The sequence below is a fragment of the Colossoma macropomum genome, unplaced genomic scaffold (assembly GCF_904425465.1).
Source record: "Colossoma macropomum unplaced genomic scaffold, Colossoma_macropomum, whole genome shotgun sequence".
In the NCBI taxonomy this organism is placed as follows: domain Eukaryota; kingdom Metazoa; phylum Chordata; class Actinopteri; order Characiformes; family Serrasalmidae; genus Colossoma; species Colossoma macropomum.
In genome coordinates this window covers 13,059,605-13,084,178 of record NW_023494793.1, presented here as the reverse complement: position 1 = coordinate 13,084,178, position 24,574 = coordinate 13,059,605, and the positions used below count along the sequence as shown (strand labels likewise).

Genomic DNA, 24,574 nt, shown 5'->3' with positions numbered 1-24,574 from the left:
CCAGCATAACCAAGATGGCGGACCAGCGTGAAATGAAACATACACTATGCTGGTCAAAGTTGATCTACCAACTGAACCAGTATGTTTACGCATGTTTCCGTGTAGTCCAGCTGTATGTCCAGCTTGTCAACCACCTTGACCATCACAGACCAGCTTAGACCATCTGAAACCAGCTACAGCAGTAAAGCTGGATTTTTCAGCAGGGATGTTGGACACAGCTCTCAAATTAGCGTGTCCGTTTGGCACCTTTCTACTGGAAACACTTCAACACAGCTTACAGTAAATTCCAGCTTTTGAAATGGGCGTTTTTGAGGGTTTAAGCTTGTGCATTTCATACAGACTGTAAGCTCTGCAGAAGCTGCAGAGGATCCACACATTTCTCAGCTCTAGAGCAACTGGCGAGGTTGTGCCTCAGCCAACTATGGATGGTGGGAAGAGGTCTGCGCTGGGAGTCTGTTGGTCAGTGCTGGGCGAATCCACCCTTTAAGGGAAGAGAGAGCTTTGAGAGCTGAGAGCCTCATACGGACATCGGGGGAAGGGCTGTTGGGAGGTGACTGCTCGATGTGAGGAAAGCACCTCCTACCTGCGCTTTTTGGATTTGGGATTGGGCTGATAAAGCCCCCTGCCTCAGACGTCTCCCCTCACTGTGCGGAGCGCACGCTACTTCAGACGCCACCGCAGCGCAGCGGACGCGGCAGAGGAGCGCCGGAGGAGTGAAGGGTAAGACTGAGGAGGATTTGCATGCAGGGAGGATGAGGAGTTCTCACGTCGCTGTTGTGCTGCATGAAGGCGGCGGCGTGTCTGACTGAGAGGGAAAGCGTCTGTACTGCGCCGCGTTCTGTGGCGCGTAAAGCGGCTGACCGTGCAGAGACTCCGGCTTCTTTCGCGTGCTCGCTTAAAATAAAGGGTCCTAACGGTTCTTGGCTCGGACGCTCGGTTCTAGGAGAAAGCCTTCATTCGAACCTTTACATTACGTGGAAGTTTTACAAGGTCTCGTTTACAAACAACCCCCATCCACTGTTTTCTTCCACTGCGTCGCTCCACAGAAGCCCCTTTTGGCACCTTCGTGTTTCAGAGCGCCAGTTTGTGCTGAGAGTCGCTGTGGCTTCATGTAGAACTGGCGACACGTGGAGAAACCTGACAGTCAGTGTGAATGTCCAGACTATGGAAGTCCATTCCTGCAGGTAGAGGAGAAAAAATCACCTTCTCTCTTTCTGGCTGCAGAATGTCAAATTTTTGACTTAGTATCTCTAAATAAAGGCTTACTATGTCGAAATAATGACTTATTCTCCCAAAATATTGACGTACAATGTTGATAATAAGTCAATGACGACTTGTTTACAAAAGAAATATTTAATACAGAAAATAAATAAAGACTTAGTATCTTGAAATAATGACTTACCATGTCAAAATAATGACTTAATGTCTCCATATAGTAATATACTATGACAAAACACTGACTTAGTATGTCGAAATAATTACCCGTTTTCTTTATATTTTGACTTGTCATGTCAAAATAATGACTTACTATGCAAAAATCATTACTTACGTTTGTTGTATGTGTTTCATCCTAATAACTCAAAAGTTTAAAAAAGATTGTCATATTTTGAGCCACTGAGTCATTATTTTAAGACAGTAAGTCATTATTTAAACATACTAAGTCAAAACATAAAGAAACTGTGATTATTTTGAGACACTAAGTCAAAAAAATAAGGAAATAAGTCATTTAGAGATACTAAGTCACCATTCTGAGAAAATAAGTCATTATTTCAAAATACTAAGTCAATATTTTGAGAAAATAAGCCATTATTTTGGGATACCTTGTCAAAATTTCAAGAAAATAAGTCATTATTTAGACATACTAAATCAAAACAACATGACATTGATTTAGAGATGCTAAGTCCACAATTTGAGAAAATAAAGTTATTATTTTTATATACTAAGTTAAAATTTTGAGAAAATAAGTAATAATCAATAATTAAGAGATACTAGTCAATATTTTTAGACAACAAGTCATTCTTTTGATAGTAACTAATTACTTTGAGAAAATAAGTCATTATTTTGAGATATTCAATATTTTCAGAAAACAAGCAATTATTTTGACAATAAATAATTATTTTAAGAAAATTAGTGATTATTTTGAGGTACTAAGTCATTTTGACTTACTGCTGCCAGAAAAGTGGACCGCCATGTCTGGCATTTCTTTTTTGTGTGATATTAACAAATCATCATCATCAACCAGAATAACTATAACCATCAGATTCCGTTTTTCCTGACACTGCCTTTCCAAAAGACTACAAATTACCCACAAACCCCACTGCACACAGCCTGGACTTTTCTGTGATTGATGACGGTTCGTTTGTCTGTTCGTATCTTCCATTAACATTTTATTGCAGTCTCTGTTATGAAACTCAGACGGGAAGAATGTTTCCCAATAATGCAGCTGGTGGAAGATTGCACATTAGTTTGCATATATTTTCTTGTTAATATGCAAATGCATGCATGCTGGGCTTGTGCACATCCCCATGCAGCCTTCCGTTCCATCACTACGGTATTTTGTTGAACGCGTAGCTTTTAAAAATGAAATATGAAGTAGCCTAAACTACTGTCCGAGCGTCAGCTTGGGGTGCCACATATAGATTCCACCACACTCATTAAAACTGCCAGTTTTCACTACTGAAAAAGATGCTATGCTTTTTTTTCCTCCACCAAGAACCATTTTTCTTGCATCATAGGCCACATCCCCGACAACACGAGTTTATCAAAGTGAGAGAGATGACTTTGAGGCGAGAGCGATGCAGCGCAGCGAAGGCTTTGATTCACATTCGGCGCCTTCACACATCCTACTGGAGAAAGTGCGAGAGACACTTTCTGACAGGAGCATTATTTCACACAGCATCTCTGCTCATTATCGACAGCCAAGCCGAGCCGAATTGCACGTTACGCAACAGCACACTAAACGGATACCAAACGTCTGTGCGTCCTTCAGCAATTAACTGTCTGTGGATGTTCCACAGCCTTCTTGATGAGGCCTGAGGAGGCCAAAGTCTTTGGATTAGGGCTGCATCAGATGGACAAAATGCTGGACTACAATTAAAGGTGCGGTGAGGAATATTTAGGGGGTCTTTTAGCAGAAATGGAAATTACTATACAACAAGGTCTCTCAGGCCTCGTCCTGGAGGCCCACTGCCTTGCACATTTTAATGCTTTTCCTGCTTTAACACTCCCACTTTAACTCAACAATGTGCTGTTAATGAGCTGATTGGTTGGGTCAGGTGTGTTGGGAGCAGGGAAAACACTAAAAAGTGCAGAGCAGTGGGCCTCCAGGACCAGGGCGGAGAAACACTGGCATACAAAATCATGTTTTTATTATTGTATAGTCACTGTAACTATGAGTCATTGTGTTTTCGTTAGCTTAAAATGAGCCCTGCATATTTATATAAGGACGAGGCCACCATGTTGCGCTGCCATGTTTCAGTAGCTCAGAATGGAGAAACCAAGCACTGGCTCTAGAGAGTGCCTTTTGCAGTTTTACATTTGGTGCACCGGTTGGAAGACATAGAAAGAAGAAGAATCAGTGGTTGCTGCCAATGCTGGCTTACCATAATGTGTTGGGAGAATTTTGAGAACCCACATTTTGACAAATGGTGGATCGTACTTATTATTTAGCACAACAAAAAAACAAGTGATGGTGAATCCCTGTCATAAAAGAAGCAAAAACATGACAGCCACCGTAGGTTCTACTACACGCTTGGAAAGGGAGGGGTGAGGGAGGGGTAAATCTCAAATATAGCCATTTTATTTACAATCCAAAACCACCACTGTATGTGCTTCTCCACTATGAATGTTTTTAAATATACATTTATAACACTTCAGATGTCTGGTTCCCATCACCACCACTGTGAACTTGGCTTCTTTAGAACAGCGTGTGGTTCAAATCAAAACAATCTGAATCACTTTGTTTACATTTTAACCATTTTTTTTTATACACAAATTCTGAAAAATCACTGCCCTTCTAAATTGCTTTATAATGGCCCGTATTCATCAAATTTAAATACGGTCAAATTTGAGTGTTTCATTATTCATCAGTTTCAATCTGTATGATCAAACTTAATGGCTCATGTGCTGAATGCTTTCCTTTTATTGGCCCTCAACTACATTAGGCATTCTTTATGTACATGAGGGCAAATTGGGACGTGCCATTTGCAAATGATGTATAAATAAGGAACTAGTGAGCAGACAAATGCATTAAAATTGCTGATCATATTAATGTTCTGTGATTCATGAATCAGACATGGACAAAGTTGGACGAATAATGGTCACTGAAATAGGGATGGGCAATATGGCAGATGTATATCACAATACTTCATTTGGACATTTTAATGATAGTCAATTTTCACAATATTTCATTTTTCTGAGGTTTGGTAAGTTGGAACAGACAAAAAGAAGCACATAAAAAAATACAACCAAAAAATATGAGTACAGTCATTTTTATTCAGTGTTTCACATACAGCACGGCACTAAATCTAATTAAACAGAACTAATTATGCTCTTTGGTACTGAAACATGCAGTTGTTCACTGTTTATTAAGTACAATATCGTCATTATGCTCAGAAAAGAGTGTTATGACATTATGTGACTTCATTTATCATGATAATGATAAAGATTGTCGTATTGCCCACCTCTAGATTGAAATTAAAAACTCTTTGGTGAGCGTTTGTAACACTGGCTTGCAATAACTTTTGAACGATATTTATTTATGTCAAAAAAAACCAAAACAAACTGGAATATTTGTGATTGGTCAGGATGGTCTAACGGTGTCCACTGGACAGTTTTGCTTATCCTAGTGTTCTGTTCCAGAAACACTGTATTATGTACTGTACAGAAATTACACTACCGTTCAAAAGTTTGGGGTCACTTGTCATATAAATCATTGTTGTTCAGTAATAACAGTAATAATAGTGTAGATTGAAACGCTATTAACTAGGCACCAAAACTTAAACCAATACTTTATTTACAGTTCACAGCATTTTGGGAACAAATAAAGTTAGAACACGGTCAAAAAATGGAAGTGTTATTAAATAATAAGCTATAATTTTCAGTTTATTGGAATTTGTTTTGAAAAAAAGCTATGAACAGCTGTTTAATTAGTAAGATTTGGTTGTCGTTTTTCAAATATGAGGCTTTGTGGATGTCATTTTCTTTAACCCCTTATAATTCCAGGTTTATTACATACTAAGGCTTACCGGTAACTACAGGGACTCCAATGTAAACTGGTTGAGCTGTTCTAAGGTTATAGAAGTGTGCAATAAAAATTTGGGTACCGGCGATTTAAGAGGTTAAAAGTTCATTCACGATGCTATATTGATGTCTTAATTACCATGAATCACTTACATCACCGATATCATCAAAAATATCTTTTTTTCATCGTAGAAAAAATTTATACATATATCTTCAAAGACATTGGTTTTATATGAACGAAATCAGTGAACCCAAACTTTTGAGCAGTAGTGGATGTTCTTAATACATTTGTGAGGACGATTTCACTGACCAAATGCTTAATTGACCAGTGAAGTCTACACTGAAAAACAGTAATGCAGTAAATTTGCTTCGTTCAAATTCATGCAAATGGATTGTGTAATCTAACAATTCAGTTACTCCCAACTGCAGCTACTTCCCCTTTGATACCAAACACTAATACATCTGAATCAGTGAATCAGTGATTGCTGAAGAACTGAATTAGCTGGAGCAGGTGTGGCAGAGCGTGATTGGAGCTAAACTCTGTGGGAAGGTAGATCTCCAGGAACAGGGTGGGTGACCACAGGCCATATTGGGAAAAAATAAATAAATAAAACGTCCATTTTCTAAGCCACTTATCCTTTTGGGTCGTGGATCTCCACATTCATCTGGCGGAGTGCAGGAAACACCCTGGACAGTTCGCCAGTCCATTGCATGGGCAGTTTAACATTTCCCATTGGCCTGACTGCATGTCTATGGACTGTGGGAGGAAACCCATGCAGACATGGGAAAAACATGCAGACTCCACACAGAGGGACTCTGGTCGCCCGACCGGGGAACCGAACCCAGGCCCTACTTGCCAGCGCTACCCACTGCGCCACCATGCCAACCTGTTGATCCCTTAAAATCCCGGGCTTTTTACATACTAAGCCTTATTATTCAGTAACTACAGGGACTCCAATGCAAACTCGCAGAGCTATTCTTAGGTAATAGAAGTGTTAGAAAATGTTGGGCCCTGGACTTTTAAGAGCTTAACTTATTTTCACTTAGAAGATCAACCAAAGGTCAAAGCATTCTTAAGTTAATGAGATTTCATTCCAAGGAATTTTTGATCATTTCTACTGATTTACAGGAAAAAACAGGAGTTAAATTGAGTAAATAGCATTACTTTTTTCACTGTATGTGGATGTAGTGTTTTGCTTTAGCTATTGACCCGACTAAGTGCATTAAGAAAGAATCTCTGAACCCTCATCACACTTCGGCTTATGGCTTATGAACAGGTGTGATCTTATTAGCTGGTCTCGTATCTCAGAATTACTCCTTTTAGGCTTTGTGTGTGTGATCAAACGGTGTGACTCTTAAAATTTCACACCGCTTTTTCATCTCTCAGAAGGAACCAGCAGGGACGCGCATCCCGCTGGTTTTCTGAAGGCCCGTCGTCGAGGGGGGCATCAGCGTGCCTCCCGTGGGTTAGGGTTTAAATCTGAACTCCTGAGGGCTGCCTTTCCAGGCAAGGATTAATCTTAATACAGGACTCATTTATACTAGCAGTGGGGATTTTTATTGACGAATGCTCGCTGTGTAAGGCTGGGTTGGAGCTGTTCCTCCAGAAAAGTGGCCTCTAATTGCTCGACTTTAAAGCGAAATCCGAAATTGACACTGACGAACGATGCAGTTATGTGTGACTCATAGGTTGACAGCATGATTGCAGGGAATTATGTTCACGCAGACACTAGATTAGCTGTCACTTGTCAGATTTAAGGAGCGTCAAAGTGTTGCTGTCAGCACTTCCAGTTCCAGAGTCCAACAGATGGATGCAAGAACGGAAATTCAGCTTTCTCTGTTTGTTGTGGAATAATTTCGATGCAGTTCACACCCGTCTGCAGAGCAAATATATGTCCAGGTTTTTCAAAATATGTGTCAAAGCATATCAAATAATATATTTCTATATATGTTTGACATACATGTAAATATTATGAATTGACACTATTTTATACACACACACACACACACACACACACACACACATATATATATATATATATATATATATATATGTATACATATAATCTATGTACAGTGGGGTACAAAGGTCTGAAAAGGCTTTTGTTTTGCATTTTTTTCTAATTTAAAAGAAAAAAATCATTACAAATATGATTATCAGCATAATAATTTGACTTCATTTTTTAAAAAATTGCACCCATCTTCGCTCATTAAGGCATAAATCTATTACTTATTTTGGCATTTTTTCGGTCTTTTTTTTATTTGCTGATTGTGCTGGTATATTTTTTTGCTTCTGAGATCTTTCTTTTGTTTCTGACTTTTGGCACTTTTTAAATGGGGGTGGGTCTTAGAAGGGGGCGTTCATTTGCACTTTCTATTGGTCAGCTTATTTGGAGTGACAGGTCTTCTGAACACATTACCACTCAGGATGAACCGCTCCCAGCATGGCGGAACACGCCGTACTGAGTGCTGCTCTGAGCAAATTTATATCGAATTTAGCCGCCACTGTATTGTATTGAACTGAATTCTGAATCTTGTGTATCGTTACAACCCTGGTTATCAGTTTCGGTATTGGCCACAACAGGGTTTTAATTATTGGCTACACTTTTATGCTTTTTATGCTTCCAACCTTTTTGTTGGACTGTCCAGTGTTCTCTAGACTGATGTAGGCTGAGAAAGTAAAGCTGAATAGCTCTGTTTCTTCATGATGCGTCACAGAAAGCACTCATTTGATCTTCATTGTTCTTCTTGATCATGCTCCTCAGAATGGAGGTGCTGGTTCACAAAGCAAACAAGAATACAACACAATAACAAGTGTATGGTTGAATGTTAAGGCTTCCAGTTGTCGGTGGGGGGATTTTGCAAACAGGATCTTTCAGTTACCATGTTAACTTAAGCTCAATATCAAGCCTGTCCAATACGAGAACTGGACTATCAGACCAGCCTCACTTTAAGCCTAAAAAGGCCTATATCCTACCTTTTTCGTCTGACATCCATTTATGACATTTGTGTGGTTTTCTGCACGGAAAGTAGTCATAATAAATTAAACATGACCTCTATTTGTCCTTTAGAATCAAACAGGCTGCTTTTGTGACTGTCCCTTTACGATTGACACACAGTCAGAATTACTTATTTTGTTGATTTTCCAAGTGAATTTATTGCATCAATTTTCTAAGTGAAAATTCTAAGAGAACACATTTAAACATGGCACTTTCCTGCTAATTTTAGTGCATAATTTCTATTTATTTGCTATACATATTGGAAAAAACAATAAAGATAAAACATGAAACGTTATAACTTGTGCAAATCTTTTCTTTTTTCCCAATATTAAAATGAAATTCAGCAAACGAACAATAATTGTGCATTAGAATGTGTTAATGAGGGTGTGTTAACTTATTTTCACTCTAAAAACCTACAGAGGGGACCAGGGGTACCCAGAATTTCATATATGGCAGTATGTAAATGATGTCTGTTCTGATTGGCTGTCCTGTATTGTGCCTAGTTCAAAAACATTCCTTGAAACTTTGACATGAATGGGCGGGGCTAAACTGATGTAGGCTAAATAGGAGTGAATATGCAAATGCATTGGCTTTTATTACAAATTCAAAATAGGCTGTTTTTGCAGATTATTTTTTATATGGACTGAAGATGCATTAACAATGTTTACATGCAACAAAATGGCAAGGAAATTTGGTTTCTTCATGACGTGGGCCCTTTAAGTTATCTGGCCAAATGAGAAGCCCTGCTTTGTGAAATGCCCCATAGATCTCTTTGCTCTTTCCCGTATGATTACAGCCAGCATTTGGGAAAAGCCAGCTGGCCTTTGAAAGGAAGTCTCTTTATAGAGCCAGCACTGTTGGCTCGCGTTGCTGCCTTTTTTGGGTGTTCAAATTTCAAATTTGTTCAAATTTCCTGAGAGACGGCGCAGATTTACAGATGTGTCTCCTTGTTCTTCCAAAACTCAGAAAATAACAGCTTTGTCTGCAGGAGATCAAAACACCAGGGTCCTGCATTGTTGTATCCTTGTTTCATTTTGAACTTATACCAAAAGGCACCCGGGTCTCGCGTCGAAAGCAAAGCTAATCTGCATGCTCTGATTCGGCGACGCTAATCAGAGTCGGTGCGTTGCCAGAATAGGTCTCTATCTCATACGTCTCCACGCTACTGTTCATTAACTCCCCTTTGTGGTTTGTGTTGATGCTGGCTGTGGCCATTTCACACTGGTGCCCCACATGAAACACAATCAGAGCGAATGCTCATGAGCTCATTAGATGATCTGCGATGTTTCAGGCATCTCAGAGCCCCCCTGCTATGATGCTGCCGAACATGTGGAGTTTATTTATGGCCTTCTGTCATGCTCAGTGCCAGTCGTCAGGAGAAAGTCATGGATTTCACTACATGATGTTTGCAGCAAGCTGTGGTTTCTCAAGCATGTGGACTTCTTCTGGTAAATGCTCTGGGGGTGGGCGATGTGCAAAAATATAGTATTAGGCTACTGAAAGACAGGGAAGGACATTGACTTTTGCCTTGAGTCCCTGGCCGACACTTCACATCTTGGCTTCTGCAAATGCAGAGCCTGAGGCTCAAGTGGCCACTTACTGTGGAGATTGTTTGCATTCTTTTGCCCTTTAACAAACTTTGCTGTCCAGTTATGCCAAATTCATTTACTGTATCTGCCCATTTACCGCCCTTTTCACTAATGTCTAATGTTGGATCTCCAGCATGATAACTCAAGGAGAAGGTAGTAATACTGAAACCCGGAGTATCAATTCGGATCTGATATTTTTTCTTTATAAACTACTGAGCTGTAAAATGAATCATATTTATAATGAAATGTATTTATAAATGATACTCAAACAACCGAAGCATTTTTACAATGCAAATCAATTGCAATAAACCGGAGTGCTGGAGTCAAATAAAGACAACCAACACTGCAGCACCGTTCACTATAAAGCACACATTTGCTTACACGTTTGCCCACGTTTGTTTAGTGAAGACAACATAACCGAGTGAAAATCAGACAGCTGAAATGTACAAACACGAGAAAAAAGCACAACAAATTTAAAAACCTGAACCTGATCATTGCAGGCAAACATGTATTGCCACGGCGGGCTTCAAAAAATTTCGGGACCAAATTCACCGAAAAAGTTTTAAATTTGTTTGTATTTTTACATAGATAGAAAATAGCTTACTGTACGAGACGGAATATCACTTCTAAACATCCCAGTTACATCTTTTAACAGCAACTGGAGCTTTGCATTCAAACACTGGTAACAAACTGAAGGCTTTTGGTAACAGTGGAGAGCAACCATGATTGGAGGGCTTAGAAAATAAGGCAGAGCTTGGTGGACAGCGTAATGATTTGACAGGCCATAATACAATAACAGCACTTACAGAAAACAAATCAAATTTCATTTTCTTAAAAAATTTGGCTCAATTAATATTATTTTCACATATCATTGGGTGGGTCTGTGATCAGTCTGGGTAGGCTTACCCAATTCAGGCTTACCCAGGCCAAGTGTTGCACCATTACCAATACTGTATCGGTATCTGCGCCAGTGCTGGCACTTAAATGCAGTATTGGCATCGGTGATGGGGATACAGATATTAATGACCAATACCACTAAGCGACTTCTGATGTGTGTCAGTATACAGAACTTAACAACTGGTCAGCAGTGTGGGACGACAAGCAGCAGTAAAAATGCTCATGGCATCATCTGTAATGGCAGCATTTGGTGAGAATGGACCTGCTTACCTGAACGGCCGAGCTGCTTCTTTCAGTAATCACCTGTCAGCCACTGTGTGGTCACTTCTGAGTAAAGGTTATTAAGAGAGCCGAAGGAACCGCCGGACTCTTGGTGTGATGATAGCGTTAAGCCTTGATTTAGCCTTTAGCCTTTTCTTAAGCATCTAATAACTATATAGTGTGTTTTGTTTGTGATGCACAACATAGATTTTACCAAAACAAAATATTTTAAATATCAGGACTTACAGGTGAGTTAGATCGAGTTAGTGTCAGTATTGCAATACTAAAGGTTCATGTATCGGTATCACTATCGGAAGGGAAAAAGTGGTATCGGTGCATCTCTACCCAGGCTTACCCTGGCAACACCTCAATATCAGGGATAGTGTTATTGAATTGAATCAGGCTAACTGCAGTGACGTATGTTCTCATAATCCAGTTATATTGTAATAACATTAGTTGGCTGTTGATGGTTTGTGTCTGAGCATCAGTACATTTTTCATACATTGTATTTACATACAACACATACATTTCTCCAAACATCTAAACAAATGTCAACTCAAGTCTAGATTCTGATGATTCTCTGAAATGAGATACTAAACATTTTGTCTAGTGTAGGTATCAGTCCTTAGGATGGTGGAGTTTTTGATATTGTTTCTTTTAATAGGGGCATTTTGTGTTGTGAAAATGTTGTGCCTTGATAAGAAGAAATAAAGCTTCTAAAGTTGTAGGTATATATTTATTTTCACATTTTTGAATGCCAAACGTAGCTGTGATCTCTATGACTGTCGTCTTTTAATGTAAGTTAATATGAGAAGATATTTTTCCAAGGCATCTCTTCCAGGATCATTTCCATTGGTCCATTCAACAAGATCTTTCCACACGATGTAAAAGGCAGCTGTTGATAAAAAAATAAACAAAAACTGAAGGTTTTGATCTGACAACTACATACGCACATCATGCAATCCACATGTCCGCCCCCCCACCCACATAACGTTTAGAATGACTCACAGAGCCACTTAAAAGTATGCTTGCTTTTCTACGAGACAGCAGTCAGCAGGGACCCGCCGTGTTCCTTGGGCTGTTCCTTTCCTGTCAACAGCGCTGCAGAAAATAACAAGCGGACACTTGCCATCAGTTCTGAGATGTCGGGTTCTATTTTAGCCGTAGAAATGAACGTGTGTCCGTGTTTTCCGCATCCATCGCCACAGTCGACACCTAAATGTCCCCTCGCCACGCCATCCGTAAGCTTACCTGACAGGCCGCATAGATAACCCATCGATTGCGTCTGGGTTTTTTAGACTGTAAAAAACAGCATGACATGTGCTTTGTTCCTGGTGGGCCGTGTATCTTTGCTCCTTCACTCTCCAGCGTCCCGGCGCACTGCTTTTCAGTCAAGTATTGCTGTTGAGACATAAGCATCCTGTTTGAGAAGAAAGTGGCTTCTAGAAGAAGATTGAGTAGACAGTAATCAGCATTTCGGGGGGCTTATCAGCCGCTTGTCCAGATTCAGTTTCTGTTATGAACGCCTTGAGCTTGATGGATCTTTTGTCATTTGTAGCTGAGGAGGCACTTTGAATCTTATCTGCAGTCTGACAGATGTTTCACTTTTCCACTGATACGCAGAGAAGCCACTGATGATGTCATAAATTACCCACACTCGCTTTGACACTGCCAGGGACAATGGATCAGAAAAGGTGTTGAAAAGTAGCAAAAAGTTGCTACTTTTCAAAGACACAAAAAGTTGCAGTTTTTCCTATCATATAGATACATTAAGCCCATAAACCCTGTGATTACTGACTAATTTATAATAGATACATTATTAAATGAATAATAAGGCGCGGGGTAAGAGGTAGATGAATATGCGTTTTCTTTGTAAGCAGGTTAATCTAGCTCTTGTTAGCACATGTTTTTCATATGCAAAGTACACTGATCAGACATAACATTACGACCTGTCCTTGTTTCTACTCTCATTGTCCATTTTATCAGCTCCACTTACTATATAGGTGCACTTTGTAGTTCTACAGTTACAGACTGTAGTCCATCTGTTTCTCTGCATACTTTGTTAGCCATTTTCACCCTGTTCTTCAGTGGTCAGGACCCCCATGGACCCTGACAGAGCAGGTACTATTTGGGTGGTGGGTCATTCTCAGCACTGCAGTAACACTGATGTGGTGGTGTGTTAGTGTATGTTGCGCTGGACTGAGTGGATCAGACACAGCAGTGCTGCTGCAGTTTTAAACACCTCAATGTCACTGCTGGACTGAGAATAGTCCACCAACCAAAAATATCCAGCCAACAGCGTCCTGTGGGCAGTGTCCTGTGACCACTGATTAAGGACTAGAGGATGACCAACACAAACCGTGCAGCGGCAGATGAGCTATTGTCTCTGGCTTTACATTTACAGGGTGGACCAACAATGCAGGTGCATCTAATAGAGTGGACAGTGAGTGGACACAGTGTTTAAAAACTCTGATCCACTCGTACCAGCACAACACACACTAACACCCCACCACATCATCAATGTTACTACAGTGCTGAGAATGATCCACTTCCCAAATAGTACCTGCTCTGTGAGGGTCCATGGGGGTCCTGACCACATAAGAACAGGGTAAAAGGGGGCTAACAAAGTATGCAGAGAAACAGATGGACTACAGTCTGTAATTGTAGAACTACAAAGTGCACCTATATAGTAAGTGGAGCTGATAAAATGGACAATGAGCATAGAAACAAGGAGGTGGTCACAATGTTATGCCTCATCGGTGTGTATCATCATGCAAATTATAATCTAATCATTGTTAATTTTTCAAATTGATGTAATCATGTTTAATCGAGAATGTTAGGTCTATATTTAAGCTTTGACAAAAGTTTGAAGATGGTGTTCAATCAGGTAAAAGGCAGTAGGTTTAGCACTGTCGCTGAATTCTGCCTGAGCGCTCAGTAATTCTGTTTGAATAAGATGCAGTTCCTTTGAATAAATCAGGTCCTGATTTGGAGATATACAATATTAGGTAGCCTAATTAGACATATCTGAAAATGCATATTCATCTTTACAATTAAAGTCTGAATAGAGATATTAGCATAGAGTACCTTAATGAATTATTCATAGACTGTAATTACAGTCATAATTGTTGGGGTGTTTATGTAATCACTCAGGATTTGGGTGATGATGTGGAACTTGGTGTGGTGAGTGAAATGTTACACCTTGAAAGCTTTTACTCTGCTGGGTGTTATCCAAGCTTGAGGAGACACTTTTCTTATATATATATATATATATATATATATATATATAAGAAAAGGCATAACATTATGACCACCTCCTTGTTTCTACGCTCATTGTCCATTTTATCAGCTCCACTTACTATATAGGGGCACTTTGTAGTTCTACAGTTACAGACTGTAGTCCATCTGTTTCTCTGCATACTTTGTTAGCCCCCTTTTACCCTGTTCTTCAGTGGTCAGGACCCCCATGGACCCTCACAGAGCAGGTACTATTTGCGTGGTGGATCATTCTCAGCACTGCAGTAACACTGACGTGGTGGTGGTGTGTTAGTGTGTGTTGTGCTGGTCTGAGTGAATCAGACACAGCAGTGCTGCTGGAGGTGTATATGGAATAATATATGGAATAATAATATGCCCTATTATTACATTGCTGCTGCCAGAAAAAAACCTTATATCTCCAAAAAGCTAACTCTACAGGACAAGGAAAAACATTCTTAACTTTTTTTCCACACGGTTTTCCACCCTTTCTCTTAGTCCATTCATCATAAAATTTCGGCTCAATATTCAGGACAGATGCCCTTTTCAAATTATTTGCTCTGTTGTCATTGTTTCGCTGGGCTAGAACGTGGGCTGGCGTGTGTACATTTTGGGGGCGTAAGTATAAATGAGTCAAGACTGTTACATAACAGTTTAGGATTTTGGAACTGGCCCATTTTACCGCCCTCTTTTGCAAAATCAAGATTTTCATTTGAAAAAGGAGACAACAGTGTTTAAGGTTCACAGTATGTCAGTTCTATGTACCAAACTCACCTTACAGCTGTCCATTCTATGGCACCATTAACAGAAAATTATGCAGAAACCTCGACAAATAAATATAATTGCACATTTTTCAGTGATTTATGTGTCCATCCTTTGCCATTCTTTCCAGGATTTGCTTTCAGTTTTCAAGAGAAATCTGCAGAGATATTTTTCCACACCTCCAAAGTTCAGTCTTAGAAGTTGGTTGTATTTTTTTTGCTTCTCACGATCCAAGTCCATAAAACCTCATTCCACATCCCAGATGTCTAGTTTCAGTGTTTGGGTGCAAATGTTCTCCTTTTTGTCTGTTTCCTTTTCTCAGTAAGGGCTTCTGGACAGCTACGCATCCTTTCAGACCCATTGCTGAGCTGTCTTCTCACAGTGAAAGGACTGAGGCCTCCTACCTTCTATATATCTAATCATTTTTTCAAGTGCAGTTTTGGAAACTCCTGTTTTTTTTACTATTTTTCTTTGTCTTTCTCCTTGCTTCTGCATGTGGATTATCTTATATCTAATCTCCTCAGAAAGATCTGCTGTAACCATTTTTCACATGAAAAAGAAATATGAAGGCAGCTGAGGTGATTCTGGGTAGTTGTTTGTGTTAATGTTAGTGGTTAGTGTCTTATTGAAGGGGAATATAATGTCAGTGACTTTTGGGAACAGCATTTATTTGGAGGACACAGCTGTGACTCCATAGTTTTAAGACTGGAAGAATGGAGGACTTGAAGTATCCATGGATAATAAGAATGTTTTAAGCTTAACCATAATGTAACCAAGCGTAATGTAACCAAAAATAAATAGTTCGGAAGCATTTTGTTGGTCTTGACATTGTAGATTTGCCTTGTTTTCTCTGGTTTCCCTTTAAAGTCATGGCGTTTTGTCTTATAAAATTCATAAAATCGCAAAAATAGTACAGCCGTCTTTTCTAGTTTAGTTAACCGCTTAAAAAGCCAAAGCCCAAGGTTTTATTACACACTTTTATAAGCTAAGAATAGCTCAGCCAGTTTGCACTGAAGTCCCTGTAGCTACTGAATAATAATTAGCCTAAGTATGTAATAAGACTGCCATTTGTGCCATTTGTCATTGGGACATTTCAGGTTCTGTAAGGAAGCTGCTCTTTCTACACATTATGGAATAGTTGTTTATACAGCACAAACCCAACTGTGACCGAAGTCCATCTCCAGGCAGACGTCTGCTGTTATTCTACCATCGCCTCAGCAGCAGCTCACTATTTGCTCAGAAAATCAGTCTTCAAATCTTTAGCATTCAGAGAGCCACTCACTAGAACAGGCTTTGAGGAGATCGAAAGGGCCCCCGAGACAGAAAGATAAAGCCATAATTACATTCCTACCCAACATCGAACCATTAAGCCGCAACACTCACGGCGCTAATGTAGTAGGGGGAGTGTTATTGGCTTCATAGTGAATACTGCCATGTCATCATATTAAAAGGATTTTACCATCTCATAGACACTGTGATAAGCCTCAAAATGTCTAACCTCCAATATCAATTAATTATAATAAATTACTAATATGACCTTTTTTGGGGTATCATGATATTGTTATTGTTGCGAAACTGGAAAATATTATATAACTTTTTGTTCAACCTTAGGCTAACAGAGTTCATATTGCCCAGCCTTTTTACTGTAGCATAACCCTGTCCCCCAAAAAAACAAATATGAATATTATTAGGATTATTAAGATATGATTTATTTATTGTTTATTTTAGTGTTCATCAAAAACAGTTTGTCCAGCCCCAGGCTAACAGAGGCCTGCTGTTCTACTGAAGACTTATAAAAAAAAGGAAATATGATGACAGAGTGGCTCTCTGAATGCTATAGCCTCTATCCAGTAAATATGAATTGGTATTAATAATAATTTTTCTGGGGGGCATATGGTGATATTTTATCATTATTGTCTAAAAACGATAAAATATTGTGATGTAAATTTGAGTTGATATCGCTCAACCTAAGGCTTATGGAGGCCCACTGTTCTACTGTAGCATCAAGAACTATATATATATATATCACCACCTCAATAAAAATGAATAGTATTAATGATAATTTTTCTGGGGGGCGTATTGTGATATTTTATCATTATTGTATAGAGACGGTACATATCGTGATGTAAATTTGAGTTCATATCACCCAGCCCTAGGCTTACAGAGGCCCACTGTTCTATTGTATCATTAAGAACCACATATAGCACTACGTAAATAAAAATGAAGTAGTATTAATAATCATTTTTCTCGGGGGCATATTGTGATATTTCATCAGTATTGTCTAAAGATGGTAAAATATAGTGTATATATGTAAATTTGAGTTCATATCGCCCAGCCCTTGGCTTATGGAGGCCCACTGTTGTGCTGTAGCAGTAAAAAAACACATATAGCACCACCTCAATAAAAATGAATTACCATTAATAATAATAACTTTTTGCCTATGTTGTGATATCATGTCATTATTGACGAGAGACGGTCATATCCATATCACCCAGCCCTAGGCTTACAGAGGCCCACTGTTCTACTGTAGCATTATGAACCATTTAAAGCCTCAATTCAATAAAGATGAATTAGTATTAATAATAATAACTTTTCTTTAGGTGTATTGTGGTATAATATCATTAGTGTCCAAAGACAGGAGAATATCTTGCTGTAATTTTGAGTTAACTTTGTCCACCTCTTGGCTAATGAAGGTTCACTGTACTGCAGTACTATGGAGCATGTTCACACCAAAGCTGTGTTGGCTATCTGGGGTCAAGGTCACTCTGACTTACAGAAGTTTAATTGAACTGGGAGGAAGGCGCTGAATTCCATGTCGCTTTTAAATTGATTTTGTGCTGCGTGAGCTGTGCTGAGAAAGAGGGAAGGCTTGAAGGAGATTGATAGAGATGGATAAGCGAAACCGATACTGGCCGATTGAGGAACAGAAAGAAAGAGATGGAGAGATAAAGAGAAAGAGAGTAGATTAGTGTTGGCTGAATTAACTGCTCCTCAGCACTGATTATGAGGCCTGAGAATGGTGAAGTGGAGTGGATAGGTATTAGGCTTATTGATCGTGAGCGCTTTGGCATTTCAGCCAGACTTCACAGCTGTCAGACTCGCACATAGAGATATTGTAGCTTCAAAGAAAACTCAAAATCTATACTATAAGTTATGCTATCATCCTGCCTTTATCGACCCCTTTCCAGTTTGTTTTCATCTTAAGGCTAAATGGAGTCACACGGCAAACTGAAGCCGCCTGTATATCCACTTTAACGTTATTTTGCAAAATAATCCCAAAACATCGGACGCAGATATGCATTTTCAGATCTTGATTTTATCGGAATGCCCTGATCCGATCATTTCTTCAACAGGAGAACCATAGAAATGCTAGATGTTTCATTTAGTACTGCAAACCTGCTGCAGAAATATATAAATACATATAAGATTTTTAGACAGCAATATTTTCCATCAGTCAGGCAGATCTTTGCTTCAGGCCAAGTTGGAATTGCTATCCAACCTGACTCTCCAGGATTCCCATAAAACCCAATTTATAATCTCATTCAGCAATAAGACACTTCTTTAGCAGACATTACAATAATATAAACATAAAGAAATCTGAATGGCTGCGGTGTCACTTTAGTATCTCCAACCGATGAGTTGATAATAGCTCATTTGCAGAACAACTGCTTTTTTTTTTATCCTTGTGTATGTTTTCTTCAGGGAATACAAATCACATGCACATCTATATAGAAAAAAAACTAGACTGAAGCAGTGTCAGATGCTGGAAGTCTCATATCACAGAGCTGACGGTGTCTGGCCAAGTGGGACTGGAGGCTGGGAAGAAAGATTTTGAAGAGATTGATATTTCTCTCAGATGAATACTTGATGCACTGAAGATTGGATTGCAAATCGTATTTAGCAACTCCATGTTCTATTCCGGCTGGATGCCTACAGATTTTGCTTTCTAACACTTAATGACACTGTTTTCTAAACATATACAGTATCATAGTTTAAAGCAGAGCTCTTTAATTAAAATTCAATAAAGTCTAGTTAAAGAAAAGTTCCTCAAGCAAAGGAACATCATAATGTCTACCTTGCATTGTGATTCAGTGCCATGCGATCGGTCTGTGAGTTTACCGGGCCGCTAAACCGGTACCGTAATGACTAGAAATGATACGCCAATTAAAATAGGACCACCCTGTGGAAATTAAATAATTCTCCATAGTTTATCGGTTGTAGGTCATGGTCTATTATTAGGATTATTACACGGTCATATAACAGCGTCTGGGTCCGGACTCGGACCACGGTCCGTCTATTAGTGACCTCTGGTTTAAAGTGAATAAGGCCCAATCCCATTTCTTATCTTTACTCCTACCCCTTGTTTTTCGAGTGTCGCCTTAACCCTTGGAACGGAGTTATAAGGGGTAGTGGTTTATGAAATATGACAACCCTGAAACGAAAAAGAACATTACTTCAATAACAGGTTACCAGCGCTGCTCTGTAGGCGACCCTGCCAGTCTGCAGTGACAGCAGAGGTCAAGCTCTTCACTGCTGGGCTTTAGTTACATTTAGGGTATCTTGCAATGTATTTGAAATGTATTTTAAATATATAACAACATATGTCCATATTTTCTTTCAATATGGGCAGGTATGCTGGTCTATGCTGTTTTTTCCCAGCAGGACTGTAGGCTTATAAATGGAGCTAAGCTAGCATTAGTGTAACTTGCACTTCATCATAAAGATAACAGAGATTCTGTCTTTTTTAGCACAAAATGGACCTCAAAGAAAAGGTTTTTAGCCTTTCAGACAGACAAAAAGAACTATGGTAAGCTATCTAGGTACCTATTTTAGCTAATGTTAGTGGGGTTAGGTATCTAGATAGCAAGCTACCTTGCTAATTTTAGCTTTGAGCTAAAGTTAGTGAGGTTAGGTATCAAGATACCCAGCTCCCTTGCTTAATTTAGCTTTTGTCATCCTCCTCATCCAGTCATTTCTGTCCTTTGAGTAATTGATTCTCTTCAATGTGATGATATATTTTTTTTTATGTTTCTCAAACCTTCATCCGAAATAGTCTTTAAACCAGAAAATATCCAGAGACTAGCGCACCACCGCTATAGGATGTGAATAAGCATTTTTCATGAATCTCTTTTATAACAGTTTTGAAAAATCAGACCCTGGATGTATAGTTTGGAGCTGCATTGTACACGCATCATGTGCTGGGTGAAAGATGAATAATTCATGTACACAGTGACGAAGTGGCCTAATTACTGGCATTAAGAACAGTGTGTTATGGGTCATTCTACAGAAACGTCCACTTTTCTATCTCTCCATAGGTGTCACCGGTGTTACCAGTCCTCATTGGTGTTAGACATAAGAAAGGTAACACCAGAGACATTTTTAATGAAAAATGCATTTTACAGAATGGCTGCTACAGAGCATCAAACCACATGTTGTCAATCATGGAATGTCCACTAAAATATGCAATTTAATCCATTTGTATTCTATTTTTTCACAATTACCTAAGAATAAAGTAGGTCACAGCAGTGACGTCAACTAAGAGCTTCATATGAAATCCTGAGCTAAATGAGAAAATTTCTGATAACTGAAAAGACACAGTGGACTCACCATGTGCTTTTCTTCATAGATCCTCAGAAAATAGATAAAAGGAAATCAAGTGATGTCATCAGTGTGATTTTTTATTTCAAATTAAGAGATTTTTTGTTATGCAGTAACACCAGTGACACAACTCCTGGGGACAACAACTTTCATTATATATTTTATAATATTTATTTGGCATTTGTTTTCTTTATGCCATTTAATTTATATATTCCACAGTCCTGTATAGATTATTGTAGTTAAAATTGCAGAAAAATATGTTTTTTCTTCAAAATATGGCGCTCATCCTTTACACTTCTGTGGTGCTTGGAATTCTAGATAATTGACGTAGAAATATTGCTAAATTGATGGATCAGGGAGGTGTAATTGATAAAATAACATTGTTTTATTTTAATATATAAATATATTGTAACCCTAACATGTATTTGAAATATAATATATCTGTAAATGCTAGGGAAACAAAAAATGGACGTTTCTGTAGAATGAGCCTTATATCTGTTAAGTCTGTGGTGAATGTTTCATAGCCTGATCCACCTCTGCTGAGTTCAGTAACTGAGCTTTGTAGACTGCGTTGTGTAAGCCCTCCCTATATTCTCCCCAGACCACTGTGTTTTTTTGTTAAAAATTAATGACCATGTTTGAAGTAAAGTTATAAGTGACAGAATGGAGTTTGAAGTTGCTGTGAAAGATGCAAAGCTTGTCTCTGCTGTTGGAATCTCAGGTGGTCTTTCAGTGAGAAGATGTAAAAGTCGTGCTTTCAGAGAAGGTGCTCTTCTGTGTACTGTGTGGTGTGGAGAGTTTTGTGGCATATTAAAATGTCAGGACAGCTATTCTTAGGAAAATAATTTGTTGAATAGGCAAAAATATGCAGCAAGAAAGAGAGAGAATGGAGAGGGGTTAGCCAACAAAGAGACAAAGATGATAAAGAAAGGCAATGGCAAGATGAATAGAATAAAACAAAGGGCAAATCTATCTTTAGCCCAGAGTCTGTGAAGGTGTAATTCTCTGTCACTTCAGTTGGCATATGAAGAAAATCGACAGTGCTTTGGAATCGTTCTCCAGATTCCCTGCTCTACTTAATAATCCCGACACCCCTCTTAGTGAAATCTCATATCGTAGTCAGGTCACAGATCCTCCATTTGCTGCAAGCACTGATGTCTTTTCTTTTGTTGTTTTATTGCAGATATCATAGGAGCACCACTGTTCTTGCAAGTGCCACGAGAGGCTTCAAAATGAGATGTTTTGGGAACTGAGAAAAAAATAGGACTGGAAAATAAAGGACTGCAGTTCTGTTTTTTCGAATCTGTGTCTATGAGCAATTGCTGATGGAGGGTTTCTACCGTAACAACTCTGGAGACTCTCTAGAAGACTTGGATCCCTGCCCGCTCTCGCTCAGCGGCACCACCTTCCTCATCATGGCCTACAGCGCCATGCTGGCCGTGGGATTGCTGGGCAACACGTGCCTGGTTGTGGTCATCCTGCGACAGAAGGAGATGCGCAACGTGACCAACATCTTCATTGCCAACCTTTCGTGTTCCGACATCCTCATGTCTATCTTGTGCTTGCCCTCGACCATCGTCTACACGCTCATGGACACTTGGATCCTTGGAGAGACCCTGTGCAAGCTGTCACCGTTTGTCCAGTGCTCGTCAATCACAGTCTCCACCTTCACCATGGTCCTCATCGCACTGGAGAGGCACCAGCTTATCATACACCCGACCGGTTGGAAGCCTGCAGTCGTGCACTCGTACCTGGCCGTGGCCGTTACCTGGATAGTGGCGTGCTTCATCTCCCTGCCTTTACTCTCTTTTCACGTGATCCATGACTTGCACAAAGACAACCTAAGCCTTCCCACCAATACATCAGTTGAACACATAGTTTGTATGGAGGAATGGCCATCGAGGGGGAACCGGCTAGCCTACGTGACGTCGCTGTTGATGTTTCAGTACTGTCTGCCACTGGTGCTCATCACCGTGTGCTACTTGCGCATCTTTCTCCGTCTCAGTCGCCGGAAAGATATCATCGAGAGGACTCGAGATGCACGCCAAAGGAAGGCCAAGCACTCCAAGCGGATCAATGTCATGCTGGCCTCCATCGTGGCGGTGTTCGCCCTCTGCTGGTTGCCACTGATCGTGTTCAACACCGTGTTCGACTGGAACCACGAAGCGATGCCGGTGTGCTACAACACTGTCTTCTCGTTGTGCCACCTCACAGCCATGGCATCCACGTGCGTCAATCCCATCATCTACGGCTTCCTCAACAACAACTTCCAGAAGGAGCTGAAGTCGTTGCTGTACCAGTGCCGCTGTTGGGGGGCACCAGAGAACTATGAGAGTTTTCCACTGTCCACCGTCAGCACGGACGTAACAAAGGGCTCCGTTCTCAGCAATGGCTCTGTTAGCATCAATGTCTCGCAACAGCAACAAGAGAAAGAGAGTCTGGAAATCAATGCATAATAAATATTCGTTGGTCTGAGTTGCAGTTGCCAGGTTTAGGCCCGTACAATAATTCAAGATGGCTCTATAATGCTCATGCACTGAACTATGCTTTATGCATAGTCATTGGCCAGTTGGAAAATTGAGAACTCTGACTGGATAGTGGACGCTATTACGAGTGACAGCAGCTTGTGGTCACGAAAGGAAAGTTTGTGAGCACTATGTAAAAAATGGAGAATCTTTTCAATTCCTCTTGTCAAGAAGACAAACTTTTAGCAACTTTGGTGTTTTTCAGAAAGAAGTTCAACAGTGTACAAAGGCCTTAAGGTTGAATTGCCTCGCTACCCTTTGCCTCAATACGTGATCCAGTTCTAGACATAGAGATCGGTAAAGCGACAGGTGATCACCACGTTCGTCACTTTCTAGATCACTAGATGCCTCCAAGGTCACAACTGTAGGTGTAGATAAATTGGAACCAGCAGTGTAAATAATGACCTCAATCTCGTTGTCTCTGTAAATAATGAAAGATGGCCATTGTAATTAGATCATTTTGATATTTTATAACAAGTATAAGCAAAATTATAGACAGATAGACTGATATAGAATTATAAACAGTCAGATATCTTGCTGTAGTGACATTTAGAAGCCAAAAATAAGAGAGTTCTATGTTAGTTTCTTCAGTGATGGTAAATGTTAGAGATCCTTCCAAGCCTATTGTGTTGAATGATCATGTAGATTCTTTCAAAAACTTGCACCGGCAACTTGAGCACTTCAGGGTGTCAAGAATTTGCCAACAAACAAGATGCAGTGAGTTTGTGACAGAGGAATTGTATAATGTAACGTTCCAAACATGGAGCGCCCAGTCATTTTTAATGCGGACATGTAATGCGTACACTACTGAAGTTATGCTTATAGAACTCTCCTGTGATCTACACTATATCGGTGTCATATACAATTGCGATATACAGTACTGTGCAAAAGTCAGAGACCACCCTTCTTTTATTTTCATTCATCCAGATTGAGGGGATCAATGCAAGTTTGGGGATGTATAACAACATCTGGAGGTGTTGATTAAAGGCATCATTAATGCCGCTAAGTACAAACTTTAATACATCATGCTAGACCCTCTGGAAACTGTTTGTTGTGGAGGAAATTCACTCTCCAGCAAGATGATCCCAAACAGACTGCAAATAAAAAAAATCCAAATCAAACAAAAAAAAAAGCTGCTGATGTTCTAAGAACAATGGACCACCCAAGAGTCCAGACTTCAACATCTCTGAATGTGTTTTGGGATTTCTTGGACTGTGAGAAGTAGAGAATGCAACCAACTTCCAGGACTGAACTTTGGAAGTGTGGCAAATGGTGGAAAGTGTGGAAGTGGAAAAATGATGTAGCTATTGAGACATCTGTGCAGTTCTCTGTTAAATATGTTTGAAGAAAAATGAATAACTTGCACATAATGGCTGTTTTGACTGGAAATGAAATAAATGAAGGGTGGTCTCTGACTTTTGGGCAGTACTATACTTTTTGTCAAGAT

The 24,574-nt window shown here is 39.6% G+C and overlaps 1 protein-coding gene across 1 annotated transcript; it reads left to right on the top strand.

The window, feature by feature from the left end:
* The first annotated feature begins 398 nt into the window (after nt 1-398).
* npy8br (neuropeptide Y receptor Y8b) lies at nt 399-24,259 on the top strand. Its single transcript, XM_036578544.1, has 2 exons — nt 399-720; nt 21,786-24,259. The coding sequence occupies exon 2, from the start codon at nt 21,928-21,930 to the stop codon at nt 23,056-23,058; it is 1,131 nt and encodes a 376-aa protein (XP_036434437.1). The 5' UTR covers nt 399-720; nt 21,786-21,927; the 3' UTR covers nt 23,059-24,259.
* Nucleotides 24,260-24,574: the final 315 nt, after the last annotated feature.